This window comes from Lutjanus erythropterus, chromosome 13, assembly GCF_056507025.1.
Source record: "Lutjanus erythropterus isolate fLutEry1 chromosome 13, fLutEry1.hap2, whole genome shotgun sequence".
Classification (NCBI taxonomy): Eukaryota; Metazoa; Chordata; class Actinopteri; order Lutjaniformes; family Lutjanidae; genus Lutjanus; species Lutjanus erythropterus.
This window is the reverse complement of record NC_139329.1, coordinates 23,791,359-23,814,845: the sequence shown is the minus strand read 5'-3', so window position 1 is coordinate 23,814,845 and position 23,487 is coordinate 23,791,359. Positions and strand designations below refer to the sequence as shown.

Below are 23,487 nucleotides of genomic sequence, written 5' to 3'. Positions count from 1 at the left end.
CATTTCCCCCCCGGTTCATATACGTTTTAACGGCACTGACGAGTAATCTAGGTACAGTCACCTTCTGGGGATTCAAGCAACGCAAATGACATAATGTAGAGAGGCATGTGGTGTGCAGAGCCTGCTGCAGTGCCAAATCCTGCCATCTGTGGTGCAATAAGTTTCACAGCAGTGCGATGGTAGGCTGAGACAAGTAAGAGTTGGGGCCAAGATTAAACTTGAAATAGGTGACCTGTGTTCCTGAGTTGTACAAGCACAGGATGAATCAGAAATCAATTAAGTTTAAAGGCATGCAAATCTAAAAAAAACCAGTCAAGTGAGGTGGCAGTCAGCCGTACAGCTCTGTGTGCCTAATGAGTGGTTTCCTCCCTTTAATCAATCACATTTCATACCACATAATCACAATGACATGCCCTCTATTAGAGGTCAGTCTGCCTGATCTGTGCTCTGTTTCTCCTCAATGAGTGGACTGGTACTGATGCTGTATCAGCACAGTTTACTGATGTCGGAGCTGCGTCTGTCTGAGACATTCATTAGTTTCAGAGTCTGTGCTGCTGTGATCACGCGGGCACTGAAGTAACTGAGGCCATTGCTTCTCTACTGTGATATATTAGGGCTGAACAACTGGACAAATGTATGACGGACATCTGCTGCTCCAAAACTCACGTCCATACAACAGCGCAGTACACGGCCATTGAGCTGAAGGACAAGTGAGTGGAAAACAATCTGTAAAGCCAGAATATTTTCACATCTAATGTGGTGAATTATGGTTTTATTTCAACCAAATTAGAGTTGGTGATTATTAGAACAGTGGAAAGATGGACCCAGATGGTTTTTATGAGTTTTATTTTGCTTCTGTCTGCCGAGTTTGAATGAACTGTGTTTGACAGACTTAACAAGGCAATTAAAGCTTGTCTTAGTATGGTAAACTTGAGAGAAACTTGAATTCTGAAGGTGTTTGGTTATACTTTTCTGTTTAATAAAGAAAACAGGTGTGAGAATATCTCCCCTCTTGACATTTTGTGAGTTCATTTTTTATATCAATTCAACATGTAACAAAGCAAACTTGCGGCTTGCTCACATCTCCCAGTCCAGCCAGGGAACACCTGTGTGACTGTACTGTCACCATCAGCTGAGCAATGATCATCAGTTGGAAAGTTTTAACGTATCGCTCAACCCTATAATATACAGTGGTGGAAAGTAAGTAAGTGCTCAAATACTGTCCTTGGGTACAATTTTAATGGACTACCTTGGAAATATTGTACTTTTTACCGCAATACAATAATAGTTAACATTTTAAAGACTCTACTGAGACAATCTCTCTTTTACAGAAGTGTCATTAAGTCTTTTTTAACCTTCTGAATTTTTTGCTTGGTTTGCAAACCTAAATTCGTCCAATAAGAATAAACTTGGAAGTCTTGTGAAAATTGCCAGTAAAACCTCAGGGAGGCGTCAGGCTCATCTTTTGGTCATTGAAAACAGGCTTGTAGGGCTGCACAGTTATCACGGCCAAAAGACTTCATGATAATGACAAAGGACACTGTGTGCAAATATTATCTGCATTCTCGTTGAACTGAGAGCTCTCTGTTATAAGACAGTTATTAATGAAGACATATTACCAATGTACACGCAGTTATCATGGCTAAAAGACTTCATGATAACGACAAAGGACACTGTGTGCAAATATTATGTGCATTCTCGTTGAACTGAGAGCTCTCTGTTATAAGACAGTTATTAATGAAGACATATTACCAATGTACACGCACACATGATATTACCATGATATCTATGGGAGGGGGCATTGGAGGAGTGAGACAAAGCAAGAATAGAAAGAACTGGAAATGATTTAAGAGCATACAATAGGTTTAAGAGGCGTTGGATTATTTACATGACATTATCATATGTGTATTATTAATATGATATCAATATTTTATTTCTAAAAGTAGGGTTAATGTTATATTGGATTGCCAGGACCATCCAGTCCACAGTGAGCTACTGGCCTGAGACCGATGTTTCAAGGTACGTGTTCAGAGGACTCAAACACTTCCTGTTTATTTAATCCAAAGTGCTTAGTTGCAGTTAGCACTCTGGCTGCATTTCTTACATTACTCTAGCACATTTGGACACGTACACAATGGCATATTTGTACTCGGTATGAATTCTAATTTCTCTAAACTAGTTATGTGATTTATTGTTGATGTTGTCCTTTTGTATTTTATCATTTGGTGAATCTTTGCGAACATATAATAACATGTTTCCCATAATGGGACAATAAAGATAACCTTTCAAAAAAACCCTTTTTAATCAGTGACTTTTCAGATTAAAAACCGAGAATAAGTTGTACATTATGATAGATTAAACCAAAGTCTCCCAACCCTCTTTGTCTGCAAACCCTTAAATAAAAGCAGTGTCTAGTCAGAGCCCCTTTGTCATGTTTCAGATGTCCGTGAATTGTTAACAGTTCCACCCTCGAGACATTTCCCCTCTAAACTTCAGAGATGGTTTTATTTAAGTAACAGTTTGAGGCTCAAAGAGGTCAAATTATCCAATGCTTCACCAAAAGCAAAGAGTCAGTTCAAAGTCCAAAAAATTAATGCAAATTGGTGTAGCAGAACTTTTCTTTTTCTTCTCTCCTCTCTCATTAGTGGTCTCACAACTGCCCGGTTTTATCTTGTGACCCTGTGGTGGGAGCTTTGGACTGTAAATACAGAAGCTAAAACTGGCTTCACCTGAACCAGCTTCAACAGTTGAACTACTTAACCTTTAATGCATCAGTCTAAACAATCAATAATATGACATATAACGATATATATGTGCCACAGGGTTTTTTTTTGCAGAGGAAGTACCTCCCTTGTTAACCGGCCATCGCCTCTCTTTTAGTCATTTAGTTGAACTGTCTGAATCATTGATCCTGTATCTGACTGAGGTTTGTGCAAGTAAGAGTCTATGGTCCAATCACGCCTCTGAAATATCAGTAGTTTTACTGTGATGTGTATTAATAAGTGTATGGCGCTGTCCATGGTGCTGAAGTAGCAGACATCCTACTGTCAGGTTCATCCTGGATTTATAATACAAAACTGTATGCTTTAAATACTGAATTGAGAGGATCATCGAGACACAGTGCTGCCTGTATATTGCCATAATATTTCTATGATCATGCTCCCATTGGGCCATACCCCTATTAAATATTAACAAATCACAAACTACTTCTGAGCAATACTTGTGGACATTTTGCTGCTTGTACTTGTGTATTTTTTTACTTGAGTGGGGGTTGCAATATACCCATACTGACAATAATTGTGATATTTCAAAAATTAAATATTGATATCATGTTAATAATGCATATATGATGATAATGTGTAAATAGTCCAGTGCTTCTTAAACCTATTGTGTTCCCTTGTGGATCTCTTGTATCATTTCATCTGGTTTCTTCTTCACTATCCATTAAGTGCAAATGCACTTTTTGTACATGTACATGTGCACTTTAGGTGTAATGCACAATAAATAAATAAACCAACATGAATTTTAAAAAAAATCTATAGATATCATGATAATATTCTTATTGTGAATTCTTTTTGACATGATAATTATGTGGTCAAAATCTGACATTGTGACAGCCCAGTTTGCACTTTTAAATAAATAAAAGATCTGAATACTGAATACCACTGGTAATATGTCTTCATTAATAACTGTCTTGTAACAGAAAAATCTCAGCTCAACAGGATTGCACATAATATTTGCACAGATTTTCATAATATTTGCACACATTGTCCATCTCCAGTGCACTAAAGTGTTGTTTTCGAGTAAACTCACAGCAGACAATGTTTATTAAGGCTCTCTGATTATTAAAGCATGTTAATATGGCAAGAAATGTGACTGGAAGCTACAATATATCTGTTAATGAAGCTTGTGTGTTCGCGTGTGTGTGTAAACTCACCAGCTTGCGTTGACACCAGCCACAGACGCCACAAAGAGCCACCAGCCAAACAGCACACACTGTCACTGCGAGGGAGACCAGGAACACACTGAGGGACACTGAGCCTGTGCACACACACACACACACACACACACACACACACACACACACACACACACACACACACACAGAAACAGACAGAAAAAACACAGTGAGTGATGCTTTTTTTGTGCATACATGCAGAAATTTTCTTCATCGTGTGTAAAGATGAAATAAAAGCATGGGCTTCTTGCTACAGTGAATCCTGTTGTCAAAGAGGGCGACCCAAAATAAAGCCACATCTAATTGAATAGCCAGGCAGCCATATTTACATTCTGTCATAAGGAGCTGAGAAATACAATCTCATCACTACCCCCCCTTCCGTGCCGGAGCATTTCAATACCTTTCCAATAAGAGCTGCAGCCAGGCATCACTCAGCTGCACACACATCACTGTCATGGTGTCACAGCTTGTTAACTGACAGGCTGAAAGCGAAGGGAGGAGGGGGAGAGGAGAGCGGAGGGGAGGGAATAGGAGGGGAGGCTGGGCTGACAATACAAGAGAGCTCATGATTAATGGGTATCAGTAGATGCCCAGTGAGAGCGGTGGCTCTGGAAGACAGTCATAAAAAAACATCATCTATTGCTGCTTGTGTGTGTCTCACTATGTGAGTGTGAGTAAGACCATTCACACCTGCACCTGCGTTTGTTTACATGCCGTTTTACGATACTGTCAGTAAGTGGATCTAAAGTCCTTGTGTTCCAGATTGTACGTTCTCCACATTTAAACAATTCAGCGGCCTTCACTTAAGAGGACGAGAATATAAAGCCTCACTGAGCTTTGATATTTGCACAGCGGGGAAGATGCTAATGTATTCAAATTCATGATTTCCTTCCAACAATCCTGATTCCTAAATATACAGTGATAAACGGGTGTCAGGATGCATTTTCACACAGCTGAGTGACAAACACCGACAAACACCCGTGCTTTTCTTTTCAATAACAACTGGGTTTGTCTCCTTCCCCAATTGCTGTCTCTTGTTCCTTTTCCTTTTGCTTGTCACAACTGGCCTTTTCATCTCTCTCCTCCATCATATCTTGGCTTTATTCTGCACCTCAGCCATGTCCTCTGGGAACAGACGAGTGCAAAAAGCAGAAAACAGTGGCGGGTAAACGTGTTTCATATGGAAAAGAAGAACAGGATCAGCATTGTATTCCACAGTCTTCTCTCAGCCTCAACTGCTGTTTTGAAGTCAGCGTGACACCTGAGGCCACTCGCAGTCAGAGAAGAGAAAGCGCATGCAGAAAACCTGAGACCACGTTCAGCAAAGCCATTGGCAGGTCGACAATAATTACTTCTTCTGCTATACAACCCTTCCCCAGGAAAACACAATTTCTGGAGTGTGACTGTACCGATAAAAAGAATCATTTAGTTTGTGCATTTGCACTGAAATTTGAATGGAAATTCCCAAAATGAAGGATTGAACTTAATCGACATTGGCAACACAGACTGTATACTCTGCAGTGAGAGATGGAGCCGAGCTGAAGTGAACTTGTGTCTGACTTATTTACCTCACCTGGATGATTGTAGGATGATGTGTTGTATGTATAAAAAGGAAAAGAAGAAGCAGAGTCTCCCGTTACTTTCTCCTCCTAGCACAAGTCATGTGATCTTAAGGTGATGGAAACACCAGGCCCGAGTGTTCTCGATACCCAACAACCTGACTATGCCTACTGGACATCTGTTACCTCTTTTCTAGCGAGATGGTTCCAGGGCTGGTTCGGAGCCAGAGCCTAATTTTGAACCAGTTCAAGAGCCAGCGACCCGGCTCTTGGCCCTGAAAACTGATTCCGGAGCGGCACCAACTCTTTGCTGGGCCAAGAATAAGAACTGCATCATCAGGGGCTGGGGGCGGGATTATCATGAGCAATCAAAAGGGAATGTCCACCACTGTGGGTGAGTTAATGTATAAGCAGCATTTTAGTATATCAGCGAGTCACAGCCCAATCTGGGTACATCTCTGCAGGTCACATAATTCAGTTGGTTACCAAATATAGTGTAACATCGGGCAAGACTGCAGCGATCATGTCTTGCTTGAGTACACCTAAAATGATTCTGAAAATATGATTGATTTAGGCAGATTGTTCCAGAGGATTAGGGCTTAAACAGCAAAGATACGGCCACCTTTTGTTGTGCACTTGGAGCAGGAGACAGATAAAAAGCCAAGATTTGAAGATTGGGGTAGTTGAGAGGACTGGAAATGTAAAAGTGGAGGCAAGTTCATGCAGTGCATGATCCTATAGTTTATTCTATATTTTACAAGAAGCCAGTGGAGGGATGCGAGAACAGGGGTAACATGAGAGGACCGCTAGTTCTGGTTAATAACCTGGCAGCTGAATAAACAAAGACAATCTAGAGGGGATTGACAGGTGAAGAGGGAGTTATAATAATCAAGACAGGGCATTTACCAACTGTTTCTTTTTTTCTTTTCTTTTCTTTTCTTTTCTTTTCTTTTCTTTTCTTTTCTTTTCTTTTCTGTGTACTCTACAGGTGGTTGGAGGTGATTGAACTTTGCAGCATGGTTAACATATAATCATTGTGTGAAGCTGGAAACTGCTGTCAATAAAGTGCTACTAACTGCTTCTTTTCACCTGCCAATGGCCTTCTCATGCCGTCCCTCTTCAGCTGCTTTCAGACAGCGAGTGCTTGTCGCCGTCGCCTCCTTTGTTTCCTATGTAAAGACTGCGGTAAGAAGGGCAGCAGCCACATTCAGAGTTCATGATGGTTCAAGTTCTTAAACTTGAAGCCGTGGCTCGCAGAGTGACCATGGCAACCACAGAAATTACAGCCAAAGAAATGGTTCAAGAGCTAATTTTACTGTATCTGAGTTCCCTGAATTAAACCACAGTGAACAGACAGATCAGTGAAATGGCACTGAGAGAATGCCATAGTTTATCTGGTCTGGGATAATGAGCAACATTTATCATATTAGTTAGGCAAACTTACTATATTAATTGTTCCATATCAAATATATAACCATTCCCTCTATTTTGAGCTACAACCATCTGTATTTAGTTGCATGATGAGATGACAGCAGGTGGAAAGCAGCAGCCTGTCATTTGCAGGCTGGTAGGATCATTATAACCACAGATTAAAAATCTAGAAACAGCAGGTTGGCTCTATTGGAGCCAAATTATTATTTATATGTTGATATTTCATAAAATTTGCTTAACTTTTTCCATATATAATGTTTAATTCACTACTGTACTAAATCTTCCCAAAGTGAATACAATTGAATCTTATGTGTATGTGCACTGATGAGCTAATTCAGGTAGTGAACTTTAGCTCTGGCACACAGACATAACAGGCCTCATTCTCCATAATGATAAACACAGCCTCCCAATTTGGAAGTCTATTTTAAACTGCAAACTTTCCCATCTCTCCCTCTGCCCTGCATCAGTATCGCTACCTGATTGTTCAGGCCCTCCACCACCCCAGCATCCACCTGCAGGCTCCATCAGATATTAAGATATTTGTTCATCATATCTCTTTGTAAAGATGAGCGGGGAGTGATGAGGTCGGAACCTGGACGTCAAACTCTAACTCTGCTGCTGTGACAAACATCTTAAACACAAGTTGTGACTGAAATATGTTCATGTCCATTTAAGAAACCCAGAAATTTAATGACACTTACAGTAAAGGTGCCCTGTGGAGTTTTCTTATAAGCAAATATTCTGTTTATGTTCAGTATTTCTTCACCAAATATGTTTCCTCTCTCAGAGAACATCTGCAAAGCCACTTTTTCTTAAATGTTTGAAACCTGCATTATTTACAGCCATTTTTAAAGTCCACATGAAATGTCATTACAAGAATATCTTGCTCCTGTATTGTGATGTATTTCTGAATTAAACAAAGTAGGCAGGCGGATATAAGGTCTGGAGGAATTTGATTTGAATGTTGAAGAGGGTGCCAGGGAGCTAGCTATCTAATGAATCTTAGCTTTGTCCTGTTAAAAGTTATACACTGATTGCTGGGTGGATGTCACCATACAATTGGCTGAAATTGGTTGGTTCACACTGCTTCCTGAATGAGTGAGCAAACAAACCAGATTGTTTCCATTTCACCCAATGAAAATGTCCTCAACTGCTCTATGCATCAGCAAACAGACTAAGCGACATGACACTTTTTTCTGAAAAAACACTTTCCAACTGTTCACAGTCTTCATCAAGTTTGGATCACAACACCCCCTCCCATGCAGGTGCTCCGACCCACCCGCAGGACTCAACCGAACTCTGCGGTTGATGGAAATCTGCCCACAGACTGTGGTACAGGTGATAAGAATCCCAAACATCTTAAACACTACATGAGTTTATCTCCTGACAACTTTGAGCAGCTGCCCCAGACTCAATCCGACTTGACTGATCTTGTTCTGATCGTGAAGGTAAAGATATAATCAGTGTAATAGTCGTTACAACCATTATTTATCTACAGTCAAAGACGGTGCTAATGGTAAAAAGGTACAACCTGAGCATTAGGGGGTCAGAGAAACACAGCAGCTCCTGAATGATGAATATATGCATTCATAGATGTTCAGAAATAGACACAGGCAGTATACTCTGCTACTGTATATTCATAGAGAGGTCAATAAAGTTGAGTCCATTAGATACCAGGACATCAGCGAGGGAAGCAATGGATCTTAAATAAAGAAAGATGACTTGGGCCTCCAGCTAAGGGCATGTATGTTAGCTTCTGTGCTAAGTGGCTCCGTGATGGATGTTCTGATTTTGAAGGGCTTGGAGAGTCAGGTGGATCAGCTGATGTAGGGCCAGACGTCCTGTGTTCCCTCTGAAGGTCGAGGGGTGGGGTGGTGGGTGCTATGGTTTATGATCTGTGTCAGTCACGAGAGCTACGGGAGTAAAAAGCCTCCAAATAAAAATGCAGCATCGAGAGACGGCACGTTCCTGCTCTCAGTAATGGACAACTGTATTCTGCTTCCCAACTTCCTTTATAGGAGCTACAAAGGAACAAAGTGTGCAGGAAAAGCAGAGGAATAAAAGGAAATACACTGTGTTGAAGTATTAGAGAGATATGCAAATCTTCAGCACTATGGCTGTGGAGAAAAAGAGGCAACATTAGAGTAAGAGAAGCCTGCACTACACACGGCTATCACAGCACTCAGGAAATTCAATTTATCTTTCCCCTTGAACAAAACAAAACTTTTAGCTTGAATACTCCAGCAGGTGACGCATTAAGAAGGTGAAAGATAAAACAGTGTCTGTGTGCTGAAACTGGAATAAGGAGACAATTTAAGTGGATGTAAAATGAGAATTGTTAATGTCACATAGTAATATTTACTATTTTTAAAGCCGAAATGAAATGAAAATGCCTTTTTTATCTTTTTAGATCACATCCCCAGTCATATTGTGTACCTATTTAACAATATATGCCAAAAATGAACAATCTCCATTGTATTTTTATATCAAGATAACAGAAAATTCAAACATGTTTTCCTCTTATTGGATAGGTTAGGATAGAACTCAAGAATTCAAGGTATTTTACAGTGGACCACTTCAGACACTAACATTACCTACATGCAGACGGGTTTGGGGCCAAGACTGACAACTGTTACTTTACAAAAGCACAACTTTATAACTTGTATAAAAACAAGTTTAAAGACTTTATTCACTGATATGAGTGAAACATTTTCTGGAGAAAATGCTTTCTGGTTTTCCCTCCCATGTCCTCCAGCTGCACAGCGTCAACTCTGGGTCAGACTTTCCACTAACTTAGCTGCCATTAGCGGAAAATAAAATTAGGCTCAGCAGCCTCCTAGTAAACATGGCCAGACCGAACACAGCCTCAGTCACAGACAGGGAATACAGCAGTGAGGTCATTTACAGAGATTCCTGATGGAAAGATAGATTTACCTGTTGCTAAAGTAGCTAATAGCTGACTTATGTTAGGTTGGTTAGCCATGCAGTTAAGTTAGCTGACTTCACCCCAATTGTACTGTGTTTGCTGTCATCAAAACTCTGTCCTCTGTCCTCAACACTAGTCTCACTGTGTTCACTGGGACCTCCCAGTCCAGGAAGAGTCAGCTAGGTTAATGGACCACTGCCTGTAGCGGTGTTTCCAGATAGAAAATACAGTAATATCGTATAGTGACTTTAAAATGATTGTATTTTAATAAAAACTATTGTGAATTAAAACCTGAGAGGGGACCTTGATACTACATTGACTGGTATAACTATGCCACGTGAACCATATTACATAGAGACTCCATTATCTGAACAAGATAACAACTTTGCGTCGTTTCACTCAGAGTCAATCACAGCACTTTATTTAATCACCCTTTTCATTATTACCTTTCAAAATAAAAGCCCAGATGTACACACTGCATCACTGATTTAGCAGCTGCTTGATCAGTGCACTGCAGATATGAAGGTATAATCAGCGGTGCTGATATGATCACAAACAAGATGTAATACAAGTTCCTCTAGTTCCCCGTCTTTACAGGAAACAAGTAAATATGCGGAAGAAAATAGTGCTCTGCTGTCCATTTCCTGTGGACTTACACTAGGCGAGGGATGAGAAATACTTCCAATTGGAGGGTGATGAATCACATCTAAAAAGGCAGCACTCAGTAAAACTGACAAGTGAGCTGAACAAGCCATTGAACCCTTTGATCAGAAGCCTTTAGAAGTCAGAGCACTCTTGAACTTGAAAGTCGCTTGTTTGTTTTAGATTCCAGTGACCATCTCTTTTATATGCACATAAAAGAGAAAATAAATGGCACTGTGTTCTGCGTTGAGTAGTGACAATGATGGTGTAAATGAGCTTGCAATAAACCCTTTCACGGCAGAGCACAACAAAGACAAGCCGTGCAGGAGGTTAAATGTGGACGTTTTCCGGTGAAACAGAGGCAGAACTTGCCGAAAATATCAGCGTCTTTAGCTTGGAGAGCTCTTAATGCATAGCAGCTCTGAGTACAACAAGCTTTACTGTGGTTACATAGAGCAGCACCGTACATGTAGGTGATCTGGCCCACATGCAGTGAGCTAAGCCAAGCAGAAAGGGACCAGTCCTCAGGGGTGGAAGATATTGCTAATTGGACAGGCGGAACTGGAGCAGTGTCCAGTCAGCAGAGCTGCCACGCCGCATCTTTATGCTCTGACTGAGGTGGAGAGGGCAGCGCCGCAGAAGCTCTGGGTGCAAAGCTCACAGCCTAATCGCCACTTCAAAGTGCCCCCCTCCTTGTATTGGAGGCTGGGTTCTGCCCTCTTTATAGCCACTGAGCTGCTGTTGGGGTAATCCTCAGATGTCACTCAGATGTCTTTACACTCCGTCCCCTCTGAGGCGCAGTCTGTGTGCAGCAGCAAAATGTTACTCGCAGTTATATTGTGATACTGAGCATTTCAAATTGCTTCCATCTACCTTCTGGCTGAACTCTACGCTGCAGTTTATTGCTTTTGTTTTACAGTTATTTCTCAAGACAAAAGGCTGGGTGGTAGTAAACAGCACATGCATTTTAATGCCTTCAAACTAAATATTCCACCTGTGCTCGGTCGCACAAAGTGATTTGTGTGGGAAGAGCGTAAAATTGATTCAAGAGGGGAGATGTGGATAAAATGAATAATTACTATGGTTCCAGGTAAATAATGTCATTGTCAAATAAAGTGATGAGGCGACGTTTCCCGCAGTGAGCTCAGAGGTGCTGTGGCATGCTCAGAGGATGACCTATTGTTCTGGCATGTTTTAGCCCCTTTACTGTTGTTACAAAGCCAGACAGCCTGCAGAGGCTCAATAGGCATTTCCTAGAGACAGAACGTCATTTCAACTAGAATGTACAACAGATGATTGACACTTCTCTCCTTCATGCAGACATCATTGTGAGCCGTTCCTACAGCTATCTGAATGAATGTACCACTTGGTGGGTGGCCATTGGTATTTGTTTTTGACTTAGAGGCCAAAAACATGGCAGTTCTTTGAAAATGTCAAGTATCTCCTAAACTGTCTTCCAAAATAATTTTATGAATCCATTTACAGTTGCAGAATCATGCATTTTCTTTGATACACAGATTCAATGGTTACTCACAAGGTTTGGCTTTAGTTGCTAATTTTCTTGACAAGACCTTACGGATAGTATACATTGCATTATTGCAGTCAGTTTTTAAAGGGACAGTTCACTATCAAATCAAATCAAAAATACATATTTTTCCCTGGCCTGCAGTGTGATTTTCCATCTAAATGTTCTTTGGTATGAGTCACAGAGTTTTGGAGATATCAGCTGTGGAGATATCTACCTTCTCCCCAGTATAATGGAGCTAAATGGCACTCAGCTTGTGGTGTGCCCAAAAAAAGAAAAAAAAATGCTTCTTTTCTCCAACCAACAGTCCAAAACCCAAAGATTTTTCATTAGCTACAATAAATGACAAATAAAAGCCACAAATCCTCACATCTAACAAACTGAAATCAACAAACGTTTGATATCTTTGTACGGCAATTGACTGAAACAATTAATCAAAATTGTTGGCAATTCATTTTCTTTTGATGAATCGATTAATCAACTAATCATTTCATCTTAGATTTATGAATACGTTTCCTATTTTCCAAGCAGCCCTTAGTTTAGCTGAGCAGTTTTGGGGTTGGTGTTTTCAAGTGCTAAAAGGATGTTCAGACAATTACTGTACTGTACTTGCTACTACTAGTACTATTACTGTACTGCTTATACTGTATCTTGTATGGACAATCATCTCCCAACATTTCTGGCAATAAGATGATGCCTATGTAACATGAGTAAGTCTGTCGTGTGGATGTTTTTTGAAGTGTCCTAAATGGATAACAAATTTGCTATTTGCAATGATTTCTCGCATTAGTCATGAAAGGAGGAGCCAAATCTCATTCCCTCAACACTACACATTTAATTGGCATGATGTTCTCTACAGTTAGGTGGAAAATAAGTATGTGCATATATCAGCTATCAGCCAAAATCAGTTAGAAAATATCAGCATATTAGAAATCTGTAAAGATCCAATGTCCTTAGTAGCTTGTGAATGTTTGGCAGGAAACATTCAATTCTTGGATGTCAGTGCTTGCCACCTCCACTTTACATTATATTACCCTGCAAAGATAATTTTGAGAAATAATACAGCAAACTTAATGTTCACTGTGATGGATTACCCAACTCAAGTAATTTGGCAGCAAGGATCAAAAGCAAATGTATCCCTGGAAGGTAGAGAGAGCATCCATTCATCTAAAAAGCTCTGGTATGCTTTGGGAAATTGGTGCAAGTAACGCTGAGTTTATTCAATTTGCAGTAAAAGGACAAAAAAAAAAAAAAAAGAAACTGCCATGGTCCTTTAACTGCAGCGGACACACACGAGAGCCCCATGTGCTGCAAATCACAGGGATGTGTGGAGCAGCCAGTGAGATTTTGACAGGTGGAGAGTGAGAGCACCTGTGGTGTGAGAGTGAGTGTCTCTTGCATCCCCTGTAGGCTACAGGGAGCTTTGCCGGCTCTCTGTCCCTGTGTGCTCCCCGTGGCTCAGCTGCAGCACTGCTGTGCTGTCACAGAGGCTGTTTCACAGCGAGAGTAAGAGGACTGCCACCCACATCCTGTCTGCTCTCAGATGAGGGATAAGATCCATCTCAGCCCGGTGACAAGCAGTCGGGCTGGAGCCGGACCAACAAGACGTCATGTGACACATGCCCGGTGTCACCTATAATGGCACCATCATCTTATTAGCACCCCTGACACTGAATGGGTGAATCGCCCATAAAACCCAACAAGATGTAGAGACTCAGGGTGTAAGTGAACTGAAGATAATTTGTAATATAGTCATGAGGGAACAAAAGATAATTTGTAATATAGTCATGAGGGAACAAAATCTTTTGATTCTAACGTATAAATGATATGAAGTGAAAACTGCTCATAGTGACAATGTAGGTCCAAATCACTGTGATCACTGTTATAACCTTTTTTTTCTTTCTCTTTATCTCTCAAGCAGATTGCCATCTAATTGACATGTATATTTAGGACATTATTATTACATATTACATTATTTACAGAATTGTATTGAGTTAAAATACAGTTTTATGGTTGTTGTCAAATTACTGTACAAATTACATTATACTCTTTGATACAGAACAGTACTTTATACTGTAGCTTTGCATCTCGCTGCCTCCATTTTGGCTGTTTATCATCAGCTCGAGGAGAGTACCCTTTTCAGTAGCTGCATTTCCACCCCACCTGAAGTACCTGCACTTTTAAGTCCCAGGAGCTACTTTTTAAGGAACTAAAAAGGTTTCTTCAGCCCGTTTCCACCACAGTGTAAAGACCTGCAAAGATGAGGGCTATACTTAGTCAGCTAATGTAAGGGATGTTTTGTGCACATCTATACAACAACAACATCAGGCCTCTTCTGTCACGCCTTGTGTGATCTGCTGGATACAATAAAATTAAAACAAACTGGTTGGCAGCTGCAGATTTAGAAAGCTGGTGGCTGACATAAAATGCTGTGAGTATTCAACCAGTCAGTACCAAAAGATCCCTTACTTTTGGAAAGTACAACCCTCCAAGGGACTTTTTGGGGAGTAAAATCATGTCCCTGGAATTTAATTTGGACCCTGGTCCCAGCTGTGGAAACGTACTGAGTTCCTCTGAAGGTTACTAGTCCCTGGGGAAAATTCCTGCAGTGGAAAGACCACATGACTTTTTCTTTTTGTCTTTTTCCTGTCATGATTTCATGTATCCATGTAAGTGGTTGATCACTATAAAACCATGATCAGTATAAGCAATTTCCACAGAATATATACTACATGAAATGTGACTTAAACACAACAAATACAACAAATTATGTTTCTGTCAGCAGACTAATTTTTTATGACTATTTCATAAAGCATTTCATAATATATTAATGACCTTTTAATATACCATAGATATTCTTTGGCATGGACATTTTTTATGTAATTATTTAAGTGTCAACAAATATAATACCCACATAAATTCCTTGGCCAACATTTCAGAATATATTCTCCGTTTCCTTATCTACTGTATGCTAATGGTAAATACTCAGGAGTGTCTGTGAAAAACAACCAGCAGCCTGCTCACAGTCGGATACTCCATAGACTGAATAGCTGAACTTCATGTGTATTAAGGAGGGCTTTATAATACTGTCGAAATGACATACTGCAATAAAAATGAATATGTGATTTCTGAATAAATTTTTCTTTGCACCATATTTAAAGAGGCATATAGGGAGTCACTTCTGTCTGAATGACACCTACTGTTCTTCAGATTTTCATTTTCTTAGAGTCTGGTGCCTTTATAAAAAAATGCAGTCTGCTGGAAATTGTGTGATATTAACACATTATATATTTTTATAAACCTTGTGAAGCCCTTGTTTCCAGAAATCCACACCTACAATTTGAACAGGGACGTTGTACAGACTTGCAGCCATGAGCACAATAACTGAATTTACCTGCATCTCAACAGGATTTACAGCACACATATACACAATAATAGACATTAACTAAGACATACATTTACCTGAATCTCAGCAGGATTTACAGCACAGGAACATTCAAATCCAACAGCACAATAAATTCACATGGATTTACTCTGACATAAGCTTGTCAGTGCTAACAGCAAATATGTGTTAAAATGTGTTAACTTTGCCTTTTTTTGTATTTTCAACTCAAACTCCACTCTTTCTGTCTTGATTTCAGTTGATTACTTCCCACTTGGTCTTGGACATGGACGGACAGATCCCCTTGAAGAGGTGGTGAAAGTAACAGTTCGTGCACTTCTATTTCAAAGGGAAGCTGTCAGTACTTCAAACATCTATGATTTTGAACAATTTTTCTTAAATGTCTTGATCTCACTGGGAGGTAAATGAATATTATCCACTTTTAATTCTAATTGAACGAGTTCTATCACTAACACTTTTTTTTACATCTGCATCTTTGATCTGGACTTCTGCATGCATGGTCTTGATCTATCACATAATCTATCAGTGTCTTTGCCATAACATTCTCCTGCAGCTCCGCCTCAGAAAGACTGAATTAACTGGTCAGATTGAAATGGATGACTTTCATATATAAGCCACAGGAACACATTTACCAAGGACACTCTGCCTCCTAACAGGCTGAGTTGTTTTCTAATTTGTAAGTGCCCCTGCCTCGCATCAAACACACATTAATAATGGATTACAGTCATATATCACCGGATGATTTCAAAACACTGCTTTAAAAGAGGCTGCCTGCTTGGGTATTATTTTTCTGGCGCACACGTGTTGGCGTGGTTTACCAGCTAATTACCCATCTAGGTAGCTTTGATTGTGCCAGATCTGTCAGGAGTAAACAAAATATTCAGACATCATTTGGACATCATTGACCTTGTGACAGAGTAACCCCCACACACCCTTCAGACTTCACCTTTCCCCTCTTGAATACTCCTCCCACTTTCATCAGTATCACACAGGGACAAATGACTGTTATATATTCCAATAACCTGGTCAAGCTGAATGAGGCTCTCCTATTTAGTGGCCCCAGAGCTTTACTGGGATGTCTCGGCTTCCTCACACAGCTACAAACAACCTATTACTCACCAGTCCCAATGATGCCCTTGACTTTATTGACTGAAGTCCACATGGTGGCTGTTCATACTCTGGAGGTAGACCAGTGTCCATCTCAGTAATGAGCTCTTGAGCTGTAAAGTAACTCAACCATGACTAACATTATTCCAGGTTCAGGGGCATTAAATTGCCTCTATATAGTCTGGTTTATTTGTTGTAAACAACAAAACAGCACCTCATTGAATCTTTTTACTACACTTCGTACCTCCTTTTTTTAACCAGCTTTTCAGTATAGTCATTATTACTCCAATTTACCACTCACAAAGCCCCATCCCCATCCTCTTTTCACTTCAGCGTTACGCATTTTGCATTCATAATTGCTGATAATGGCTGATTTACCACCTGAATCTCTTAGGGTAATTGATTTTGAGGTAGACAAAGCAGCTTCTTATTTCTTAGTCTTGAAATACCAGACAATGAGAAAGCTCAATGCCTACTAATTGTTTGTGGATTTCTAAATGCAAGGTAGCTACTTGAACAGTGGATAGAACAGCTGCTAAAGAATCTACTACACCTTTTTTTCAAGGGCATGCCTTCCCGGAAACAATGCTTTCAATGTGTTTCCACCCAGTTTTAATAATGATAGCCTGTCCTCGGTCACAATTGACAAGAGCATTAAGAGACTGACTTGTTAGTCAACCCATTTCTAGCCAATAAACACGATTTTGCCATCTGAAACAAGAGTTGTCTTAAATATACACTCACACAGACGGTGTTGTTGGTGCAGTGCTGCTACTGCCATATGTATCTTTCTACACTGATTTGCAGAAGAGTTGTGAAGACAGGTGAAGTGTTGTTATAGATTTAAGTCTAAAAGTGTAAGATGTCTAAAAGTGGTGCAGCCAATCAGGAGGCACTACTGGCAGCTACAGATAAGGATTTAGGTGTGACAACAGTGAGAATCATCTGTGGAGGCAACTCATCCCGAACAAACAATGGCAGCTCCTGAAGACTCTGACGTAGACCCTGCAATAGCATCAGTTATATCAGAACTGGAGAGTATTTCTTCGATTAAAGAAAAGCAAAGAATGGCACTGAAAGCTGTTTTGATGGAAAAGATGTTTTCACTCTTCTCCCAATTGGCTTCGCAAGAGTTTGATTTGATTGGTTGAAGTTAGCCCATGTTAGACATGATAGACAGATGGTTCATCCAATTACCTGCCTATATCTACAGATCATTTTCATGATCATCACATGAAACATCACTGCAGCTGTACATGTTTTGGTGTTACAAACCTCTCAGCTAGTTTAGCGACTCACCAACTAGTAGGGCCTCCACCACTTCCAGTTTACATCTTGTTTTGGCGACCTGTCCAGGGTGTACCTGCCTCACACCCAGTGTTAGCAGGCTTTCAGATTGGCTCCAGCCCCCCCGTGCCCCTCGATGATAAGCGGGTATAGCTAATGGATAGAATGGATGGATATCTTCCATTGAGGCCCAAAATGGTAATAGCCTCATGTGTTGTGCCAAACGTCTTGGCTGGCTCCTCTGACATCATACATTCCCTCAGTGCTCACTTTCTATCACCTTCTTCTCCTCTGTGCTTCACTGTAGAGTATAACTTCTAATTTATTGCTGTATCACCTCACAGATGGTAATCCATGTTAAAAGCTGTGTTTCAGTTACTGCCTTTCTAAAAAAAGAAGACAGCCTTTTTGAAAATAATTAAATAAATAAATAAAAAGGGTGCATAAATCTCATGTGCTTTAAAAACGCAAACACACACACTAACACACACATATTCTTCCACTTGACACAGCTTAAGCACAGTGACATGAGTGGGAACACACGCGCTTTAGGGATGTGAAGAAACCAAGAAAGTGGAGAGAGAACAGTGCAGGAAAAAGCAGAGTGGGAGTGAGGGAAGAGAGACTCAACTGTAATGCTATTGAGGAGCAATTTGTGAAGCTTGTGCATATGCATACAGGCCTACAGTCCCCATCTGCCCACATCATCAGCTCACTGCTGGTGACATCAACCAAGACAAAGAGGTCTCGGATGTTCCAGATGTATTATGTGGGTGGCATTATAAAATCTAATCCAAGTCAAAGTCAATTGTATTTGCCTAAGGATACAGGGCAGAGTTGCATGCATTCATGATATGTGTGTTTGTGTACGCGCGTGTACGTGTGTGCATACTTTTGTATCAATGTCCGATTTCCAGTCCTCCTCTTCACGAAGAAATATTAGCCTAAATATTCTCACTCCTTCAAAAATGGGAAAACAATTATTGAGGGTGTAATTAAAATATTGGCAGGACAAGTGCAACTTTAATTGAATGACAGCTAAATGACAGTCAAATGACAGTGAGGCAGGCAAGTCCCAGCATCTCCATTAAATCTCATCAAACACCACGCAACTACACAACGAGCTTCAAGGGATAGTTCAGTTTGATTTTTGTGTTTTTTTAAAGTGGGGTTGTATGAGTTACTTATCCATAGTCTATTATTATTAGTTATTATTAACTACAGTAGAGGCCCGTCAGTGCACCCACCAGCACGGAGGCTGGACAGGGTCAGAAACAAAAGGTATTTCAAGCTCCTAAAAAAGATCCACCTAAAATATATTATATCACTTTAAGTGTACACTAAATTTAGAATATTTTCACCACTTTACTTTGCCGTCAGACAGCCTTTTATGACAGGAGGCTGCTTTTATATAAGCCAAAAATCGCTCTCTCCAAACTCCATAGGCAAAATCAGTAATATTATCTCACAAAACACAGGAGTTGCTGGTCTACTGGTGGTTCAGTTTATCTTGTGTTATTGAGTGACTTTGGTAATCCAAATTATTCTTCTGAAACAATGACATCACACAATAATTCAAACAAACTAGCTGATCAAGGTAGCAGTAAAACAGCAAGTCCTGTGTTCTGCAAGGTTAAATGACTGACTTTGCCAGTGGAGTTTGGTTAGTTTGGAGAAAGCAATATTTGGCTTATGTAATGGCTGTTTCCGAGCAGACAAGGCTGTCTGACAGCAAAGTAAGGTGGCAAAAATATTCTAAATAAAGTGTACACATAGACCAATAATGATTTTTTTATGTAGGCCCCTTTTTAGATGGCTAAAATAATTTTTTCTGCTGACCCTGTTTGAAGCAGCACAATGCTGAGCATCCTTGCTGGGACTTCTCTCTCTTCTGGAGGTGGGGGAGTGCCGACCTGCATCTATTATAGGTAATACACTAACCATGGACAAGCACAACCCCACTTCAAATAATCTGACCCATTCCTTTAATTTAAGACATCCTCATGAATTTTCACAACCAAAACAGACTCACATCTACTGGGCAAAGTTCATGTGAAAAGCCAGCCATAGTCCATTTTTCATAAATGAATTAATTTAGATTCATGACTACCTGGAGGCCTCTACCTTTGCCTCCTTCATTCAATTAAAGACTGCTTGTAAAAAGCACTTTATTACCTGTCTGGACAGACCAGGCAGTAAAAACCCGGGGCAAAGCAAACCCTAGCCTCCAGCTAGAGGGTAGAGTATTGACTTGGCCACAACCCAGCCAAAGTCGTCTCTCTTTAGACTCCATAAAAAAGCCACTGAAGTGCAGACCTCACGTGACCTGCTGCCATCCGTGCATGTCTGTATGTCTGCCTATGTCTTCCTGCAAGTGGCCCTCGCTTTCCCTAGAGTGAAATCCTCACACTGACTAACTTGTACCCTCAGCTGGTGTGATGACTGATCACTCTGCCTCGCCTGTGACCACAACCTTCTCACAACTGGTGTCAGGGGTGCTGACAGGGGGAGGATACAAGTGTGCGGCAGCTAAGTGAGGGACACGGAAAGGTTACTTTGGAAGAAATAATGGGTCTGGTGTTGTCTTTGTATGTGCAACAGGCCACCCAACTGTAATTTACACTCCCGTAGGAGTGCAGAGGGAGACCACAGTAACTCTGCAACAGGGTGCATTATATTTGTTCAGTGGCCGCTGCTCTCATCAGTAAGAGCAGTGAAACCCATCTCTCCAGTGACCACCGTTCTCCCCAGGTGACCTTTCTCGTCAGCGGGATGTGCATTAACGGTAAAGCTCTACGATGGTCGAAGTGATCCTGTCCTGTCCGCTGCTGTGGACTGAGCAGAAGCCCCGGGGACGGCACTACATTGGCTCAGTGTCAGGAGGAGGAGATTTAAATACCCTTCTGCTTTTAGACTCCAGCTGGACAGACACCACAGAAAATAACTCTCATTAGCATCAGCCAATGTCAATGGAAGGACGAATTAAAGTAATGAAATATTTCCTATAACATCTACTGTACGTTTTAATGTATCTGCTGCTACCTCTGACTCAATGGGCTTCTTCCAAAAAACACATTTAATAATTAATGAGTAAATTTAAAGGGATAGTTTGGATTATTTGCAGTACAATTATATGAGGCACTTACTAAGAGTCAGTGCATCTACAATAGACTGAAGTCGGCACATCCCCAGTTTGGAGAAGCAGAGAGAAGCAGCTGCATAGAAGCTAAGCAATGTGGAAAAGGTCAGCAAACAAACACAGCAAAGGTATTTTAATGACTTAAATAGGTCCATCTTTAAAAAAAATCAATCTGTTTAAGTGTACTCTATATTTAGAATATTTTCACAGCTTTACTTTGCCGTCAGACAGCCTGTTTTTAACGGGAAACCATTGTTAAATAAGCCGCACATTTCCCTCTACAAAACAATCAAACTCCTCGATTAGTCAGTTTGTTTGTGTTATTGTGCAATTTTTGTGTTTTGAAAGGATAGTTTGAATCCACTGAAGTCGCACAATAACATGAACTAACAGATCCAGGCAACTGTAGGCCAGTAACTCTCATGTTCTGCAAGGTAAAATTGCTGATTTTTCCTGTGGAGTTTGGTTGGTTTGGAGACAGTGATATCTGGCCTGTATAACTGTGGAAAAGTCTGTCTGATGGCAAGGTAAGTATATATATAACTATAAATTGAGTGCACACTGAAATTGGTATTGAATTGTTGATGATGAATTGTTGCTTCTGTGCTGGTGCCCCTCTTTGCTACTTAAAGTGGGGGCGTACCAACCAGGTAATACACCAACTATCCATAAGTACCTCATACAACCCCACTACAAATAACTTGAGCAATCCCTTTAATATGTTGTATGTTCCCTAGAATGAAGTTTTACTTTTTTAGACAGCCAGCTCTGTATAAACATAATCTGAGCTTCATAAGCACAGGGTCATCACGAACAGGCCTCCAGCTCTGCTGTCTGTTGCCTGACTGCCCATTGATGTGTTTGCTTGTATAACTGTCAACAATTTACAGCTGGGTAGTACCCAGCAGACTGAGACATATTGACGATGCCATGCAGCTGCTCGCTCGCAGCAGGTTACAGTCAAGGGCTCATGGGAAATATAGTTTTCCACTAACTAACAGTCCTTGTGGCCTTCACTTCTGCTGGGAGCAGCCTGCAATTTTCCTTCTACATTAACTCGATTACACCGCACCTGAGGACATTTTAGCCTTGCTCCATACTGTAATAGCTTGTCTTAATTCTTACTCACAAGCATATTAATAACAACTGTTGTGCAGAAATGAGCTCAGCACTCACACAGCTGGCTGTTGCTGCAGTCAATACCACCTCCGAATTCGGGAAAGGCTATAATATAGGTCAACAGTGAATGGCTCCAGTTTAGAAAGAGAATTTCCCATTCATTTATTCCATCAGAAAATCCTTATATAATGTTTATTTAGCCTGAATCCAAGCCAGCCAACTACAAGATGAATCTTGACCATAAAAGCATCCGTTTCAGAACGTGCAAAAATCACAATAACTAACATAAACCACCAGTAACATATGCACTTCGATTGTTTGGGAGATTCTGCAACGCCCGTCTCCTGCAGTGTTTTGTGGACTAAAGAAACTAAACCTGACCTTCAATCAGCATGGGAGTGAGTAGATAATGCCTGAATTTTCTTTTTTTTTTTGGTGAATTATCCCTTTAATTTGTGTTTTCAGTCATATTTTAATTGAAATTTTAAAAAAAACTTTCAAAAAACTTATCAAACAATAATTTGGTGATCCCTCTGCAGTAACTCTGAGGACCCACTAGGGGTCACAGACCCCCTGTTGAAGACCCATGATCTAAATCCTTTATTCAGAATGTTAATGGGATTTTCACGTCTGGACTCTCACTGTCGAGCCCCATACCTGCGGTCTCATGCAGGATGTCACTGTTTGTCACGTCAGCCAACACAGCGAAGGATTCCATCTGGCTGGCAGGGCAGCAGAGAATAAATGGCAGGCTTGGCGGCTGCCATTAAGCGAGTGACACACACACAGCTCTCACACCTACTTGACATTATCACCCTAACATCATGACAAGGATGTCATTTGGCTAACTATTGCAGGCGTAGCTGAGGGGGAAATAATAGAGGGAGTGCGAGTTCAAGCTAGAGAGGAATTAAAGAGAGAAAGAGAAGAGATTGAAGTTATTACTGGAGATCACCTTAAATGTTTCTTTGACAGGGAAATAATGAGCAACACGGTATTTCTACTACAAATATATGATTAAGTGGGGAAAAGTGTGTCGGTCTGTTGTTTTCCATCATTTTCTCAATTTACCTGCTGCCCTCTTGAGAGCTCAGAGGACTGTATTCACCGGGCGACGCCTGACGTGGGCACATGCAAACTAAGTTGTCACAAACAATCTAAGTGGCATTAGGGACATTATTTATTGTGATTGGAATGAAAAACAAAGAGGAAAAACTAACCTGATGCGTGGTTGATTTATTAAGTCTGTTCGAGAGAGCTATAACTCTCGTCGTGTGCAATATGCCAGATGGAGTAGGCGAAGAATAAAGGATGCTGTAGAGGCAGCCTCTCAGCCCCGTGTGTCTATGAGGTCTGTTAAATTACTAAAAGGACAAACAGGGTGGTTGTGT

The 23,487-nt window shown here is 40.6% G+C and overlaps 1 protein-coding gene across 1 annotated transcript in view; it reads right to left on the bottom strand.

Annotated features, from left to right (window-relative positions):
• Positions 1-23,487, bottom strand: part of syt7a (synaptotagmin VIIa) — a 113,006-nt gene that overhangs the window by 58,068 nt on the left and 31,451 nt on the right. The window contains exon 2 of the mRNA XM_084734725.1: positions 3,938-4,041. Coding sequence (XP_084590851.1) covers positions 3,938-4,041 — 104 coding nt within the window. The remainder of the gene's footprint in view (positions 1-3,937; positions 4,042-23,487) is intronic.